Here is a 16892-nt window from a genome sequence, read left to right on the forward strand (position 1 = left end):
TGCTTGCTGAAGTGCTGGATAGTACAGCACAGCTCAGAAAATACAGCTGGGGTATTGACAGGCATTTCCAGACACTTGAGTTAGATGAGTTCCCCACCAAATCCTGCCTAGTGGCACCTACTGTGACATGTTTGTTTGTTTCAATTACAGACACATTATTAACCTTTTATTTTTTTTTTTAATCCCTCTTCAGGGATTTCTGTTGCATAGTTTATAATGTCTGGATGGAGAGAACTCAGCCTTCATTTTTCACTGAACTAGAACTAAAAGGAATCATCTAATTCATTGATGGCCTTGTATAAGAGACAAAGTGGTTTCTGAAGATTAAAGAATGAAGGAGTGAATAAAAAGTAATCCTATCTTCTATTAATAAATATAAATATTCCATTTTCTATCAGTAACAATTTATGAGCTCACTCTTCTGAACACCAAATAAATAAAAGCAAAACAAGTAACCAAAAGCAAGAACAACCCTATAAACCACAATACAGAATATTGAGTCTAATGTTGATAACCTATAGATTCTTTACCTTCAACAACTGCCTCATATGTATGCATATTGTTTAGAGAGACAACATGAAGATTTTGCAATAAAAGATGAATAAGTATAGGTTTTCACCAAAAGATGAAGAGGAGTCCCTCTTTCTCCTAAAGAAACGCCAAAATGGTAATTTCAAATAGGTCCCAAAAGCATCTGATGGGACTTTACAACTGGATCACACATGTTTTTTCCCCCACTTCCCTCCTCTTTCACCCTGTTTTCACCCTTACATTATGCTTCAGTCTGGTATAATAGTGAAACAGTAATTTATTCTGCAATGATTTGAAATGATCAAGGACTCTCCCAGGTTCAGAAAGGAACTGAGGACCCCAGGTGCCACAAGGCAGCAGCAAGGTCACCACAGCAGGTCCTTGCAGGCACAGGGACCTCAACACCCATGCTGAGGGCAGGTACCTCTGGATTTGGGCAGCAGAATCCTGTGCTGAGCAAGCTCTGACCTGAGCAGCAGCTGCTAAGTTGGGCTTTGAGGACTACCTTGTTTATTCAGGGAATCAACCTACAACTGACATATTAAACTCAGATGACCTAAATGCAACCTTATCGATCCCCTCTCCTCCCTTGCACATTCTGCAGCTATGCCTGCCAGCGGTGCAGCAAATCCCCTTCTCAGCTGCGCTCTGTGAATATAATCAAGGCACAGAAAGAACCAGCAGGTCTGGTAGCAAATACAGCAGCAATCCCTAGGCATTAACAGCTTATGCATCCTTTGGTAAGAAAACTCCCACACCAGGAAGGAGACAGTAGGAGCTTGCAAATGGTGCCACTCTGCCATAGCCTATTTATCCTGGAAGTGATTTTTGCTCTGCTCAAATGTATGCAGTCCAGACATCTAGCAGTGGGAGTGAAATACCAAGGGTTTCGAGCATCTGTTCCTTAGTTAATCTTGTATGTGGCAAAGGATCTGATAACAACCTTCTGAAAAAGGGCAAGAACAGGCAGATGAATAGATTTTCACACTCAGTTGAAAGAAAATTCCCTCCTAACCATCCCTTGTAGATATCCCAGCCATCAGGGCAAACCCTTGAAAGCAGGGTGGGAGAAAGCAACGATGACTGGTCCCTCTCCTGCAAAATCCTTAGAACATGTGTCTTCCTAGGGTCTGCCCAAGCCGGCTTTTTGCTCACTAGTGACAGACATCCTGGCTACAATGAATTGCTTCCATCCTTCTACTGGCCTCTTAGACATCTGATTCCTTAAAAAGCACCACTCCTTTGAAAAGGCTACAAAAATAATGATTAGCTAATCAGGAATAGGTCTGTCAGCAGGATGAATTGCACAGCTGTGTAGTAATATGTAGAGACACATTTGGCTGCACATTATTTTGGTTCAGTTCGAATTAGCTGACCTTGATTAACCAGATGGAGACGAGGGTTGTAAGGGAGAGAGACAAGAGGTTATTCCTCAACAAACCCGTTGCTGCTGGGCATGCCAATAGCTCTACACCATCACCTATAGTGTAAAAAGAAGGAAAAAAAAACCCTGGTCCCACATGTGGAAGTGCTACTGCTTTGTTTGCAAGGAATTTGTAAGTGAGTAATAATGGATATTTCATATTGATCCCAAAATATGAGTATAAACTTCCTTTTATTGTACTTATGGGGTTAACAATTTAGGAAAGTGCTAGGAGCATAAAATACCATAGTTTGATCAATGTAATGGATTTATGTGAACAAGACTATTGAATTTTGTGGAACAGAGGCTAGATATACTAATGCAACTGTAATCCATGCAGTGCCTTTTCAAGGTACCCTTATGCATTTAGCCATTACTGCTCCTCACATGCTCACCCAGAGCCCATCCTTTTTCCCTCCTTCCTCATTTTGAATGTTGTGTGACATGTCCTGAAAAAACCTAAACAAGTGAAACTAAGAACAAACAGGGAAGATACTTCCCAGTTTGAAGATACTGAGAGCTCAGTTAGTATCCTGGGGTGACAGTACTGCCATTTTACTTGCAGAAGAGAAAGAGGAAGAGCAAAAGGCAGATCCATGGTTCTGGTATAGGACAGGAGGATTTTGCTTTGCTATTAGCACACCTCTCTGGAAGAGTGCTTGTGTGTAAGAGGGTAGGGGGAGGAGGTGAGTTGGTACTCATGTTTCAGGTCTAACTGCAGCCTTGCACATAAACACATTCATTTTTGTCAAGTGAATACTCTTCACTAAACACAACTATTCTTTTTTCATCCGTCTCGTCTCTAGGTATCTCAGTTCCCTGCGCAACCTTTCATGTCCTGCTCTGACCCTCATCTACAAAGCTGTGCTCAGCACAGCACTTGCCCAGAGAGAATCACTGTATCTTCTACTCAAACACCAGAGGAAGCCTTAAGTGCTCTGTGTTTATTTACTTCTTCCTCTGGCAATACACACCCTGATTTAATCTAAAAATAAAGTAAGGTTTGTCAGGCAGCCTAGCTCTGAGCATCACAGGTTTTAAGTTAAGACCTGAAAATTCTGTGAAACCCAGGAATGGATTACAGTAGCATCTTGAAAACCAAATAAAGCTGAAAGAACAATATATGAGGTTAATTATTTAGAAAATAAACATTATACAATGACCACCCTTCTCCATCCTTTCTCCTACTCCCCTTCATGCCTTAAAACCTATCTTGGTTTGCTGACAGTATGCGCAATGCAGCTGAATGTAGGCCTGCATGGGCTCCATCATGTACCTAGCACCCAAAACCATCTTGAAAGTTTGCACATGTAACACCGTGAAACAAACAAATCAGTAATCTTATGCTAGAGATGCATCTCAAGAAGAATTATAAACTCAAGCTACACGAACAACTTTAAAAGGACAATGCTGTCATGTTTAGCCTTGCACTGATTATTTAGCAACCTGAGTCTTAAAATCTGGCACTAGTTGCTGAGTCAAAATCACAGATTAGTTGTATCCTATCCTGCTGCACCAGTGGAAATCAACCAGTATACCATGGACAGAGCCTTCATAATCTGAAATCCAGATTGTTTTTGCAGCGAGATTATAATGCTACAGTGTCATGTGTGGAGTCAGCAGATGCCAGTACTATCTGTAACCTGGAAAGTATTTAGAGAAAGCTGGATCTTCAAATAATAAATATTAATGAAAAAGACATCTTATTTTTAGAGCACCAAGTGCTTTTCCATCTCAAAATGCACTGTTCTTTCCCATTCTGTGCAAAGAAGATGGTGCTGCAGTTGGCTTCTTTCAAAGGAAACAATACAGCAAATAATTTGTTGGGATCCAGCTAAAGGGCTTCTGGATAAAGGCACACCTGCCTTACTGGAAGTAGGTCCCAGCAATACATGTCATGCAACCTTCTGATGCCAGCTCTTGCATAAAAGTTAAAAGCTCCAACTTCCCTCTGACAAGACACATTTATTTACGAGACAAATATGATGTTTCTGGTGCGGTCATTGACAGATAGGAACTGATATCAGCTGGTACCTACAGTGCTGTGCCTGTCTCATCTGAAATCACTCTTCCACTGTGCTGCATGACTGCTAAACAGGATTCCTCCCCAAAAAGGTCTTCTTCAAGCACTTTTGTTCGAGACTAACCTAAAAAGGTACAGAGCACCTGCAAAACCTCTAGGGATTTCCAGTGCAGTGCTAGACCTCAAGCTTGTGAAACCTTTCTTCTCTTTACAACAAATCAAATAGAGAAAAAAAGGGAAGAAAAAATAAACAGCTGTCAGTACACTGTGGACCTTATAATTAGCTTAACCAGTATATTTCTGCTTCCCCTGAGGTGCATCATAATGTGTATTTAATGAAATCCTCCTTTTCCCTATATCCCTAGCTGTTTTATATACTATAAATTATGGATGAGCTTCTGTTTATATATGCAATCTTTATGCTGTAAAATAAAGACCACTAATACACCGCACTTAAAGCACACCAGGGTGCCTTCACTCTATCAATGTTTAAATGGGATACAACTTGCCAACTGGTCGTTTGCTCTCTGGCTGGCAGTGATGGATGGTGGACGAACTGGACAGAGAAAGCAGAGGAGCATCCACCCATTGCTCTGCACTCTTCCTATCCCAACACTCCACAGCCTTTGCTTACTGGTAATGAGAAACAGATGGTGCTATCCATCTCTTTTTATGAGATGAGGAAATAAAATATTCAGCCCTGTTTCACTATTTTTAGCCTGTGTGAGGAATCTCAAAAAAATATAAGAGGAAAAAAAAGAAGACAATGTCTGTAGCTACTAACACACCGTAGTACTGCAGTTAGACAATCAATACTGAAGTTTGGAGGGGGAAAGTGAGGAACTTATTATTTAATTACTTTTTCAAAGCAAGTGGTTTTGAATGAGCAGGGAGGTAATGCAGGGCTTCCAGAGGCCACTGGAAATTTCTGGCTGATATGGATGAGCTGCACACAAATAGCGGTGATAAAAAGAAAAATTGCTTGGTAGGTGAAACTGCAAGGTAATATCTGGGATTATTAAAGCATCCCCTAACTCTGTAAGAAGTGACTTTGGTAATAAAAAGCAATGCAACAATAAACATGGGTTTCTAAAGGGCACTGTTACAGCATACAATAGTCTTGTATTATATATTATTAGTTTCATTGTGCTAGCAAAAGCACATGTATTATCTTCTGCACAGAAGACAAAAAATATTTCCTCTAAGATAAATTTTGAGGTTTAAATTATGAAATTCTGACTGGCTTAAGATTTTCTATCCTTACCTCCCTTTCCCCCACATGTCTGTCTTCCTGTTAATCATGTTTCTTCTTTCCTTTTATTTAACCTTTCCTGCCTCTGCTAATTTGTTAGCCTGGTACCAAAGAAATACTTGAACAGGGGAAGTTCCAGTTAAATAACTTTTACTGGGAAACAGGTTCACATATGTAACTCCGACACAGTAATAGTATCCTTGGATAGCTTTGATAGAAAAAAAAAAATGAACTCTTGTTTTTCTTCTTCCTTCCACTGGGATTCTTGTGGCCACTGTGTCTGTCTGCAAAAATCTTGGTTACACTAGGAACACCTGTGCTAATAAATCTGTTGCAGTAGACCCCTCATTAGCTGTGGTGTGTACTAATATTAAAAGGTTTTTATCATTACAGGCAGATCTCTGCTTCAACTAAGCCATCACACACACAGATCAATGTTAGGATGTATATACACAAATCAAGAGTTTGGGGTTTTTTTGTCAACAGAATGTCATCAGTTAGGAACGAAGAAAACTTCACTTATTATAGTGGAATCCAAGAAGATTTGCTGTTACAGACTTGGACTCAAGAGTTCCTGGGAGGCAGTAAGAAGCTTTGCCTGGAATGTGCATAGGGCCTCTCTGACCGCTTCTGTAGAAGCTAGGTATTGTTTCAGAACGAAAAAAGTTGCAATTCTTTTGACAGAAAAGATAACTTTCTCCCACGACATACAGAAGAGAAAGTGATGTGGTTTAGTCCTGCAGATGTACTGACAGATGCATGCTTCCTATTTGTTGCTGAATGAAAACAAAATGGAATGGAAAAGAATCTCAGAAAAAGGAATTTGAGTTGTTTCAGCACTGCTGATGAAAATCAAGCAGGCTGTATGTGCTCCACGTTTGCTCTCCACCAACTACCTTACAGTAGACTTTCCAGCAGGCCCAGGTTCTGTGACTTTAATTGTGCTAAGAGCCTAACATAACCGCAACTATCTTAGCTATGGGAATGACTGGACCTATACTTCCTTTACAAGGGTGTCTGGTCATACTAATGAAATTCTCTTCTACTCAGAACAAGGCAAAAAATAAACGTCTACACACTTCAAAGGAGAAAAAAGTAAGGTAACACAACTCTAGCAAACCAAAAGGCAGAAACTAAATTTATGGGAAAGATGAAACAAGTCACAGCAGATGGCCAAATTCATTCGTGTTCCTTAAAGCATTGTGGGAAGACAATTGGAACAAATGGTGAAAAATGTGGCAAAAGGCCCTGTACAGAGGTAGAGTGTTCCTATAAAATACCGTACACATCTGGATCTCTAGTACTGACTGATGGCTACAGAGGTTTCGAAGTTGTTTGCACCTTGGTGTGACATTTCTGCTTACCCAGTGTTTTTCACAAAGTCTACTATTACTCAAACCAATGAGCCTCCCTCTGGCAAAAAAATCAGGACTAAATTGTTACTTCAGAAGAGAATTTCAAAGTGTGTCGAGTTCAAAGTTAACTCTCCAAATGCTGAACAGGCTTCTGGTATAATGACTGAGGATTTGAACAGGATATTTCTCTGAGTCCTGTCCTTAAACTTAAGAAAGAAAACTTGTTTGAATCAGACACAAAATTAGCTCTCTCTCGCTGCTGGCTTTTATATTCCACAAACAACTTGCCTAGGGAGCAACAGAGCAAAGCACTTAAATCATGCTCACCCTAACTTCTGACCACTGATTAACAGTGGTGCATTACAGGCAATACCCATTCATTTTGTAAATAGGTAGAAGACTAGGATACAAATCTGTATCTCAGCGACTCTGGCCCACAGTCAATTTTCTGGCATAAATCTGTTCTCACTGGGAGTGTAAGTGAGCAAACTTAGCTGGGAACTAGGACATAGCCCACGTTCAGTTCTGGTGGTTCTGCTTAGTGGGGGAGAGGTGGTTACTGGAACAGCAGCAGGACACTTGGGAGCAGCAGCTTAAACCACAGTGTCAAAATGCACTGGAACTAACTCATCTGTCGCTGTCTTCCCTCTCTGATTGTCAAAGTGCTTGTCCAAGCCTACAGCTTATTTTCACTTCTTTTTGCTTGCTGCTCTTCTAAAACTGTTTCTAATGCGGCTTGTCAGATTTTCTTTAGCTATATAGCAGGAGATAAAGATGTGCTGAGAAATAAGTGGAAGGAGGAAACACTCCTTAGTGTAAGACATAAATGGCGCTTTGCAGCTGAGTTTACTTTTTTGTTGCTGGTGGTGGCTGTTTTCTGTGAGATGGCTGAGGAGAAAAAGATACATTACAGAAACCTGATTTTATACAAAAGAAAATATAACGCTCAGCAAAGGTTAAGTGAGCAGAAACACTGTTGTGAGGAATAAACACTGAGGCACTGAGTACTGCTAGCATTCAAATCAGGCAGTGAGACTGCTCATATCATAAACTTAGTCCTCCCCAACACAGTCACCAAAACAACACAATGTCGGTGAAGTACCTCCATGGTCCATGGGATGTTAGGAAAGCATGAAACTGAGTGACAGTTTGTTCAGACATAGAATTAACGACAGAATTAATGCTTGTTCTCTGCAAGTCTCTATGTACCATTCCAGGCAGCAAGTACACTTATCCATGACTGCAATCTCCTGGTTTTGTGCACCAGAAAACCTGGCCAGTTGTGCTGTGCCACTCACCCACAAGGTGTAGGACCCCCTGCGGCTCCCTGGGAACGTCAGCATGCTCTGGTCCGAGACAGCGCCGGATGCCAGGCCGCTGCTCCGCGACGGCGGCCATTCCAAGTCGGCCTCGGCCTGCTCAGGTTTGCTTTTCTGCTTCTTTATAATCTGCAGGGTAGGGGAGAAACGGGGTGGGAGGGGACAGAAAAATGCTGCTCGGGAAATATGTCTGAGCCACATGGAGAAGATCTAGATGAACCCTGTCTCAAGGTAAGTTCCCTAGGAAAAACATCTGATTTTCCCTTTGCTCTGGCTCCAGCTCATGCAATTACTTCCCATCTGAAGTGCTACCACTTGCAAGCACATAAGCATCGAAGCAATATATAACAGTGCCTGTAGGAATACCAGAGGTGAATTCCATAAACATAGGAACCTGTTGCTACAGTAACACTTCAGCAGCATCTAAGTGTCAAAGTATTTTCTCAGACAAGACTTTTTTGCCAAGAAACATAAAAAAAACTAGAGATATGGGGAATTTCAAAGGCTCCCATGACATGCAGACACATTTTAGTGAGAACAATCAGGTCTAAGGTCTCTAGACACTATTTTTATTTTTGAAAATCTGCACCATCTTGAGAGAGCACTCACGTCTCCCTACACTAACAGATTATATTCTGCTACACTTTGTTTCCACAATTAAGATATAAAATATCTACAGAACATTTTTCTATGGCATAAAAGATTTTGTTAGGCAGCTCTTGACAAAAACAGTAGCAATTCAGGCTTGGCTGAGAGAGGCTCTGGACTATGAAAGCCCTGATAAACAGACTTGATAGTCTAACATCACCATTAAAAAAGAAGGCAGATTATTTTGCAGTGAGCTGCTGCTCTTCTGGCTTTTCTTGATAGCCTTATAAACAACATGTTCCTCTTCAGGTGTGTGAGCCATACACTGTTAAATGCCACAGCCTATACAAAGATGTGGCGTTTGAATGCTAACAAAGCTTATTTCACATGGAAGGAGACTAACTTAGCAGAGTGGTTACTGTACTGACCACAGGACTTTAACAGTGCACTGTTCGTGCTCATCTGGCCTTACTTCAAATTGTCCAGACAAACTCAAGAGGTACTTTTTCCCACTAACCCTCTACTTTCTGCCAACCATGAGCTTTGCAGGGAGAAGAATGAGCTTTACATAGAAGGCTACAGAATTCAGACACATCAAGGGTTCTGTGATTTTTTTTTTTTTTTAGTGTCTCTGTCACAGCATCATTAAGAGAATTGTGTTAATGATTGGCATTGTTTTCTTCAAACATGTTGCAGATTCGGGGTTCAGTAGACGGTATGGTCAGAAGTCATACTTCTTTACACTGGCCAACTTTATCTTTTGGGAAGTGATGTAAATCATCGAGGGCCATACCTTTTGACATTAGAAAACTTTGTGTCTGTGGGGAAGTGAAATACAGATGGAAAATTCCATCAAGCAAAGACCTTCCCTTCCAAGAAAGGACATCACAAACCTCAGGGAGCGGCACCTCTCAGCTCTGAACATGTAGGACATCAGGTTAGGCACGGGATTGATCTTCCTTATAAACTGATCTGTCAGACATAGCTGATGAAGCCTACACTGTCGTAGTTCACTTACTTTACTTTTTAAGTTGGTGCTATCCTTTTTGTTGTTAGCAGTGTTTGAGCTCAAAAATACTGTGTTTTGGCTATTAAACTTAGGGGGGAAAAAAGCATACCATACCTTCTGCACAATGGTTGTGGCCAGCTCTTCTATGAGGTCCTCCTTGTGCTCCTGCAAGTAACAAGCTTCATTCTGCTTGTCCTGCATGAAAACGGATAACTGTATTTGCTAAAATCACATAAAAACAGCCTTCCCACAGAAAATGTATAGATTGGGAACTGGCTAATATCCCCTACTGGCACTGTGGGAAGAAATGATAGGCACTTTAAGTGCATGTCACCTTCTGAAATGCAATGTGCATCTTTAATACCAGTTTGTAAAACCCATGCCCAACTCTTTAGGTATATCACGAGACAGTCCACTACTTCATCATGTTTTTGTTTGTATCTATTTAGTATCTACCACTATGCAAATTAAAAGAAACATGATTATCCTATTTAAATTAATAGTTGTTTTTTTTTTTTAAAGTGTTACCAGGCTGTCACTGTAGGTCTCTGCCTTAGAAATAGCTTCTTCCACTGCTTCCTCTGCAACACGTAAGGCCACAGCAAGGGTATCCATCATGCTGTGTCCTAGGTGAAGAATAAGATAAAACCACCATGTCCTTTATATACACACATTTTGCATAATGAGCTCCAAAATTCAGATTCATATTCTGGACGCATACTCAAATCTTAAATTGTTCACAAAAAAAGTTATTTCCTCAATTCATAAATATGCACAGTAAAATAAAAAAAACTTAAGACAGAAATTGGCTGCAATCTCTAAGTTTCTGCTTAAATGTAAATCTTAGATACAATAAGACATGGTATTTTATGTTCCTTAGTTTAGACTGTAGCAAAATAGTTTGGAGGAAATAATTAAAAGAAAATTTGTGAAGTTCCTATAAGCAGGAAAAACAAAATTTAAGAAAGAGAATGAAAAAACATATACGAGCATAGGAAAGCACAGGAGAGGGAAGTAAAAAAGACTGAACATCAAGAAAATCACACTAGAAAAGGCATGTAGTAGGTGTAATGCTGAAGCAAGATGTCCCAGCATGATATGCTAAAGACTTTGAGTGTCTTGCTGAATGGTTCAGCCAAAATATGGTTGGATCTGCGGACAAGACTTACCAGCACTCTAAGCTACTTGTCCACTAATTCAAAGTGAAAGGACTGCTTTTTAATCAAAGGAGATTTTAGCAGCATACCTTCTGTCTGTTGGTAGAAGGTAGAGTCACTGCCACAAATGCTTCCTTCATTCTCAAAGCTTCCTTCATACAAACTTCCTTCTGCTAAAAAGAAAGACAGAATCATGTGTTACTGTAAGAATTACTCATTAACAACAGAGGCATTATTAGATTAGAATATTCACTCAAGATATGGTGGCACTGTATGCAACGAGGGATAACTGGAAAATTCCTCCTAGATGTTGCTGTTGGATAAATCATGACTGCAGGAGCTTTTCTACAAAACATGACTGCTTTTATAACATAGACTTCTCATTCATTTTGAAAGGAAAAAACTATTACTACAGTAAAAAAGAGATGAAGAAGCTACTAGGCATAAAACTTACACGGCAGAAGTTAAATACAGGGAATTTGACTTTACTATGACATTTGGGGTAGAAATAGATTCGATATTTTAAAGGGCAATCCTGTATAAATAAAGGAAAACCCAGACACCTATACTAGTTCTTATCTTCAAAGGGAACAAAAGGTTTACCTAACAGTCACAGGGATGGCAGAAGAAAGTTAGCAATGACATTTAGACTCAAAGGCCTTCCGTAGAAAGGTCTAACCGAGAGGGGCACACACCACTGCAACTCATCATTGCATCGCTCACACTAGCACCCATTCACTGAGACTATGGTTAAAAAAAGGCAGCAGGTCATATAGAAGTTTGGAAGCATCCCTGGCCACAGTTTTTACTTCCATTGTCCTACTTCTGCCCTAACTAACCTCATACATATTTGTTTTCAGTTTTTAAGGAACCTTCTCATGAAATATGAATTTGATACCCAAAAAGGAAAAACACTAATAAATCACGATTTAGTAAATAGGTTGCTTCTCCCTAGAAGCTTTTATGTCAATTTTCATAATAAATGAAAATAATAAATAATAATTTTCACCTAAAATTTCTACTCAGGACTACAGAGTCTACTTACCATCCTATATATTTTCAGAAAAAAACAAAGTAAGGACCACAGAAAAATTACAGTACAAATTTTGAAATAATTACAAGAGTAAATTATCCGGTCCAATAAATCCAGTGAAATGTCAAATATTCAGCTAGCTGTGGTCTAATTAATTTGCTGAAGTTATCATTATGACAGCAAGCTCCACTACTTCAAACCCATTTTCTGACTCCAATCACTCTTCTTTTGAGGCGGGGCATTAGAACAGCATAGTTAGGGGTGAATTGTTCTTCACTTAAAAGGTTGATACCAATACTTTATCAGTATCTTTGGTCTATTTATGAACATTGATACAAAAACAAACTGTGGCCAGTTTCAGATCCTTAAGCATGCAAAAATCTAAGTAAGGAAACGTCAGTTTTGGTCAACTGAATGTATCTCAAGTTAATCAAATTTTGTCTCAAACACCACAGAAATATGCCTATGGTCAAATGTTGAATGCAAAATTATTTTCTCATTCTTTGACTACACAGAAATGTGATAAATTTGGGGATGCGAGCTAGAATACAAATTGCAATTTACTTTGTAGACAGTTCTTCTGTATCAGTGACATAATTAAGAACAAACATTGCTTGAATTCTTAAACAGCTTTCTAGACACTTCATCCTTTTCTCTCTCCACTGAGCTATTTCTTTCACAAACAAGAAAATTGCATTAAAAATACTACTGAAATAATTTTCATTGTCTCAGCTTCTGTGTTAAAGTAGATAAGAACAAATCTTATAAGAAATCAACACAGCTGTTCTTACCTATTGCATCAGGACAAAGTCCACTCTCCAGTCTATGCTTCTTGTACAAGTTCTTCAGGACCTTGGCACTTCCAAAACACTTAAAGCGGCTTTTGACATTATTGTAGTACCAATCCAGAGACTGGGTCCTTAGGAGTCTAAAACATAAACCACATATTTGGAATGATTATACAACAAATAAATGTGAGAAAAAAGAATCTTTTAGGCTTCAGATCACAAACCTATTAATGAATGAATACTTCTTTACTGTTTGTACTTTGCAAGTGTCTGGTATACTAAGGAAAGAAAAAACCCAAGAGGTTAAGCCCTAAATAAGTTCTTTACATTGCTTAAGGGTTTATTTGGTTTTGGTACTATCAGATGATAGAGAGTTGGTGTCTCCTTTTACATTACAATGTTCATGCTACAACCTCTTAAAAAATACAAGCAAGCCTTGGAACAGCACAGGGCTTAAAATAGCTTTCATTTACACAGATTTATAAATAATATAAGAACATGAACCCATCAGTGTGCCACAAAACCCCTTCATTTACATAAAAATACATCACTGCTTTTATCTGGGGAAAACAAGAGAGTAGACAAAGCCTAACAGAGGACCTCAAAGCAGAAAGAACTGCAGTTTGCTTTCTCACTTTCCACAGGAAGCATCACTGACAACAGTAATTCATCTTAACAGACTTGTCCCCAGAGCTCAGGTACTTTATAAAGCCACGAGATACTGGCAAGCTCTGTATTCTTTTGAGCGTGGCATGTGGCAACTTGCTTCACGTGTTCCTTCAGCAGTGCATGGAGAGAACCTGTGCCACATTCCCAGGCAAAAACCACCTCAGGTGACCACAGGGTAACCCATCACAGCCCTGAACGTTTCCTACTGAGGGTGTCACTGGGGGGGTATGCTAGGGTTCCATCTATAAATTAAGGCTGATTTATTCTTAACAGCAGAGTTAAATGAACAAAAGGCTAATGTCAGTGCCCAGTGTCAATATATGAACCCCTAAAGAAATTATGTCACCACGAGGAGGGCTGGACTCTCAGCACTTCCAGACTTCAACATATTTAGATGATTTAACTCCATTTTTTAAACCCAGGGCCACATGTGAAAAATAAAATAAAATGACAGTCCCACTGTCACCTTCAAATTTTCCTTCAGGGACTCTGGACTGTTTTCTTTGTAAAGTGTAAGCCAAGTGACAATGCACAATTTTTGTTTTGTCACCTACTGACAGACTGGAAATGTAGTTCTTACTCAGCACCAAACCTGAGGAGATACTCAGTAACAAACAAACAAAAAAACATGCTGAGCCTGGGGGTTCAACTATGTGTTTTCAGTCTGCATCCAGACTTTCTACATTTCAGTATACTGATAAAAAGGAACATCCACTTAATGAAAAGCAGAACATCATGATAGAGTCCACTTATCTGTCATCACCAGAAAGTGCTTAGTAGCAAACACCAGCAGTGGGAAATTAAAAATAAAAATCAATGAAGCCTATCGTATTCAAACTGTGAACCCTTAAAGTTACATTAGCTGCTCTACAGAAGACAACTGAAGAAAAAGCTCATAATGGAACAGAAGTCTATTTTTTTCTCCATTCTGTCTCAGCAAGTAGATACAGGAGAGATGTTTACAGGTAATGTAAGAATATTAGTCCTTTAATATCTATTTGCACAGTAATGGAAAAAGTCCTTTTTTTTTTTTTTTTTTTTTTTAATCCTTACACGTGGTGCACAGATGACTGATGAAACACGAGTGTCCAAAGCACAAGCAACGGGAAGAATGCCTTGATTTGTCTGTGAAATACAGGGTTGCTGAATTGCCATAACGTTGCCACCAAGAGATCTGCTATGATGCCTGTCCAAGACCTGACCCACTGACCAGAGCTTTGCTGCTGGCAGAGCGTTGAAGCAGAATGGAGGAAAATTTCTCTCCCAAACCTGCAATTCTCTGGAATTTTGAGAACCTGCCTTCTTTGTGGGCAGGAAACACTTGCTCTCACGTAAACTGCATCAGAATACTGTGTCTTCTGCTTGCTGAATTTCATTCACTTTTGTCCACTAAGTTTCTACAGAATCTGACCAGGTAAGATTTCAGTCAATAGCACAGTGTCAAAATAATTAAGAAGGATAAAACTTCATGACTGGTTTGGAACTGGCTTAGCAGGGTGTACTGACCAGAAAGGATGCTCTTCTGCCCAGTAAATTCAGCTTTCTCCAAGCTGTCCATAAAAGAAGCATTGCAGCATCATCACCACTAGGGGACTCACGGCACTGGGAGTCCACAAATACATTGTTTTAGGGCTTTGAAGCGCCTTACTAACTCCCTCAGCATGTTTACCAAGTGACCTCAGCTGCGCTAGCTCAAGATGCTAAACTTGTCATCTTGGAAGTCAAGTAGACCCAGTTCTTAATATTCAGACAGAATGACAAGATAAAAAACAGAGAGAGTAACCTATCTTGGAATGCTCTGTGTGAGTTAAGATAGTCAGCTATGAATGCTGACCTAGCACCTTGGGAAAACAAAAGATGTGATTCATTGCAAGCTTGCTTCCTCATCTTCTTTCCTGTGTCACCATGGTTTTATGGGTTTGATCAATACTTTTTGTATAAAAGCAGAAAGCTAACAGCACTAGTTTCTTGATGAGGTGAGAAGGCTTTGCAACTAAAACAGGTTTTTTATTTGTAATCGTAACATTTTCTGTATGTGAAGTTCGGAAGATTCAAATGGATAGAGATTATATATCTCAAAGCAACCGTGAAAGGAGATGCTTGCCTCTTTGTACTAGTTAATCTGGTGTAAACACAAGGATTTTTTTTTTAATTTTTTTTTTTATTATTTTTTTTTTAGGTTTCCTTGTTGCTGTAGGATTAACACTTTGTGAGTAATCTAATCATCTCATGCTTCCCTCCTATGAGCTGGAGAGCTACCAACACTCCAAATCTATGCCTAGGTCCTGAACATGTTTTATAACCGATTACAATGCCTCGTCTAAAGCTTTTCAGCCTCTTAACTTTCAAATAAGTCACAATGTCCCTGCTGATTCCTCCTGCGGAGAAAGGATTTGGAGAAGAGAGAACTTCTCTTATAGATATAAAATAAAGAACTCGCTCAAAAGAGAAATAAGAGCATTTTCACCTCATTTCAAAATCCTTTAATGCTGACCTATATTTTAAAGCTGTTTTCTGCAAAAGCAGTCCATGAGTCCAGAATAATGAAAGACTATGACAGTGCTAGCCTTAAATTGTTGGAATGAAACACTTCCCTTATTAGCTTTAACAGAAAGCGTGCAAATTCTCTCTGTGAAATAAAAGTTCACACTTAAAGGATATTATTTGTCCACATTTTAAAGAAGCAGGACTGGTTGAAGCCATTTCTTGCTCTTTCTGGGCAACCAAGACTGCTATGTCTTTATTGATAAATAGCTTTAAACATTAAGGACATTATTTATGTTATATAATACTGCCGTGGATTTGAGTTGTATTTTGATATGCTTTTGGCAGAGGACAATACTGGGATTTTAAAATTATGTCTTACTAGAAAGTGTGAAAGCAAGGAAGATGCTTTTGATTTCACATTAAAACTTGAACAAGTATTATAAAGCCCCTGTCCTTTTTTTAGTGACACAATGTTTTTGTCTTAATCAAGCAGCACCATAAGAAAGGATTAAAATCTTTGCAATTTGTTTTCAGTACACCTCTCACCTAAAGCACCCAAATAGTAAAGTTCGAGCACTTCCTTCAGGAACTTGAGAAATATCATAAATGCAAATTGTCAGTGGAAAAGCAACATCAATGTTTAGTTTTCACTCTTTGAAAGCATTCCCTGGGCTCATTGAACTGCCTGGAGATTCAGCCAGGAGTGAAGTGACGGAGGGGGTGGGAGCCAGGAGAAGATGGACTATTGAGCTCTGTCAGACCTGGGACACCAGTGGACATGACTCCCCCAGAGCAGACCTGCTTAGCCAGATGCTGGGCTGGAGACAGAGCCATACTGCAGTTAAACATTGCTGCCTCTAACTCTGATGTTCCCCCGCAGACGGGTGACTGCTGCTGCAGGACTGGCAGCCTTGAAGCCTTGGCCCCTCCTGGGAAGCTGTACATCCATCTCCCTCTGGCTGCATTAGCGCCATGTTACGCATCAGTGGTTGGGAAACTCCAGCTAATACGGACTAAGCCGTGACAGGCACGCTGCCTGTCACAGGCCCCCCCACCACGGGCTCTCTCCCCGTATTGACTCACACGCAACATGAAGCTCAAGGCCTTTGTTTCCATTTCCCAGCACAGAGTGGCCTCAACCTGGTGCCCAAAGAAACAATTAAGATTTAACCTGTCACTTCTAATTTACTCGTTTTCGAGTAAAATTGCTTCAAACTCAACATCCTGAACTATTGCTTCTCTGCCAATGGCAATATTT

The 16892-nt window shown here is 39.7% G+C and overlaps 1 protein-coding gene across 4 annotated transcripts in view; it reads right to left on the reverse strand.

Moving 5' to 3' along the window:
- MYRIP (myosin VIIA and Rab interacting protein) overlaps window positions 1–16892 on the reverse strand; it is a 207894-nt gene that overhangs the window by 41397 nt on the left and 149605 nt on the right. For all 4 annotated transcript variants that reach the window (XM_066193057.1, XM_066193049.1, XM_066193040.1 and 1 more), the window contains exons 4-8: window positions 12482–12618; window positions 10747–10830; window positions 10029–10126; window positions 9615–9695; window positions 7883–8032 (exon numbers count right to left, since the gene is read on the reverse strand). In XM_066193057.1, coding sequence (XP_066049154.1) covers window positions 7883–8032; window positions 9615–9695; window positions 10029–10126; window positions 10747–10830; window positions 12482–12618 — 550 coding nt within the window. The remainder of the gene's footprint in view (window positions 1–7882; window positions 8033–9614; window positions 9696–10028; window positions 10127–10746; window positions 10831–12481; window positions 12619–16892) is intronic.

This window comes from Chamaea fasciata, unplaced genomic scaffold (genome assembly GCF_029207755.1).
Source record: "Chamaea fasciata isolate MVZ Bird 193981 ecotype frontalis unplaced genomic scaffold, bChaFas1.0.hap1 SCAF_1, whole genome shotgun sequence".
Lineage (NCBI taxonomy): Eukaryota > Metazoa > Chordata > Aves > Passeriformes > Sylviidae > Chamaea > Chamaea fasciata.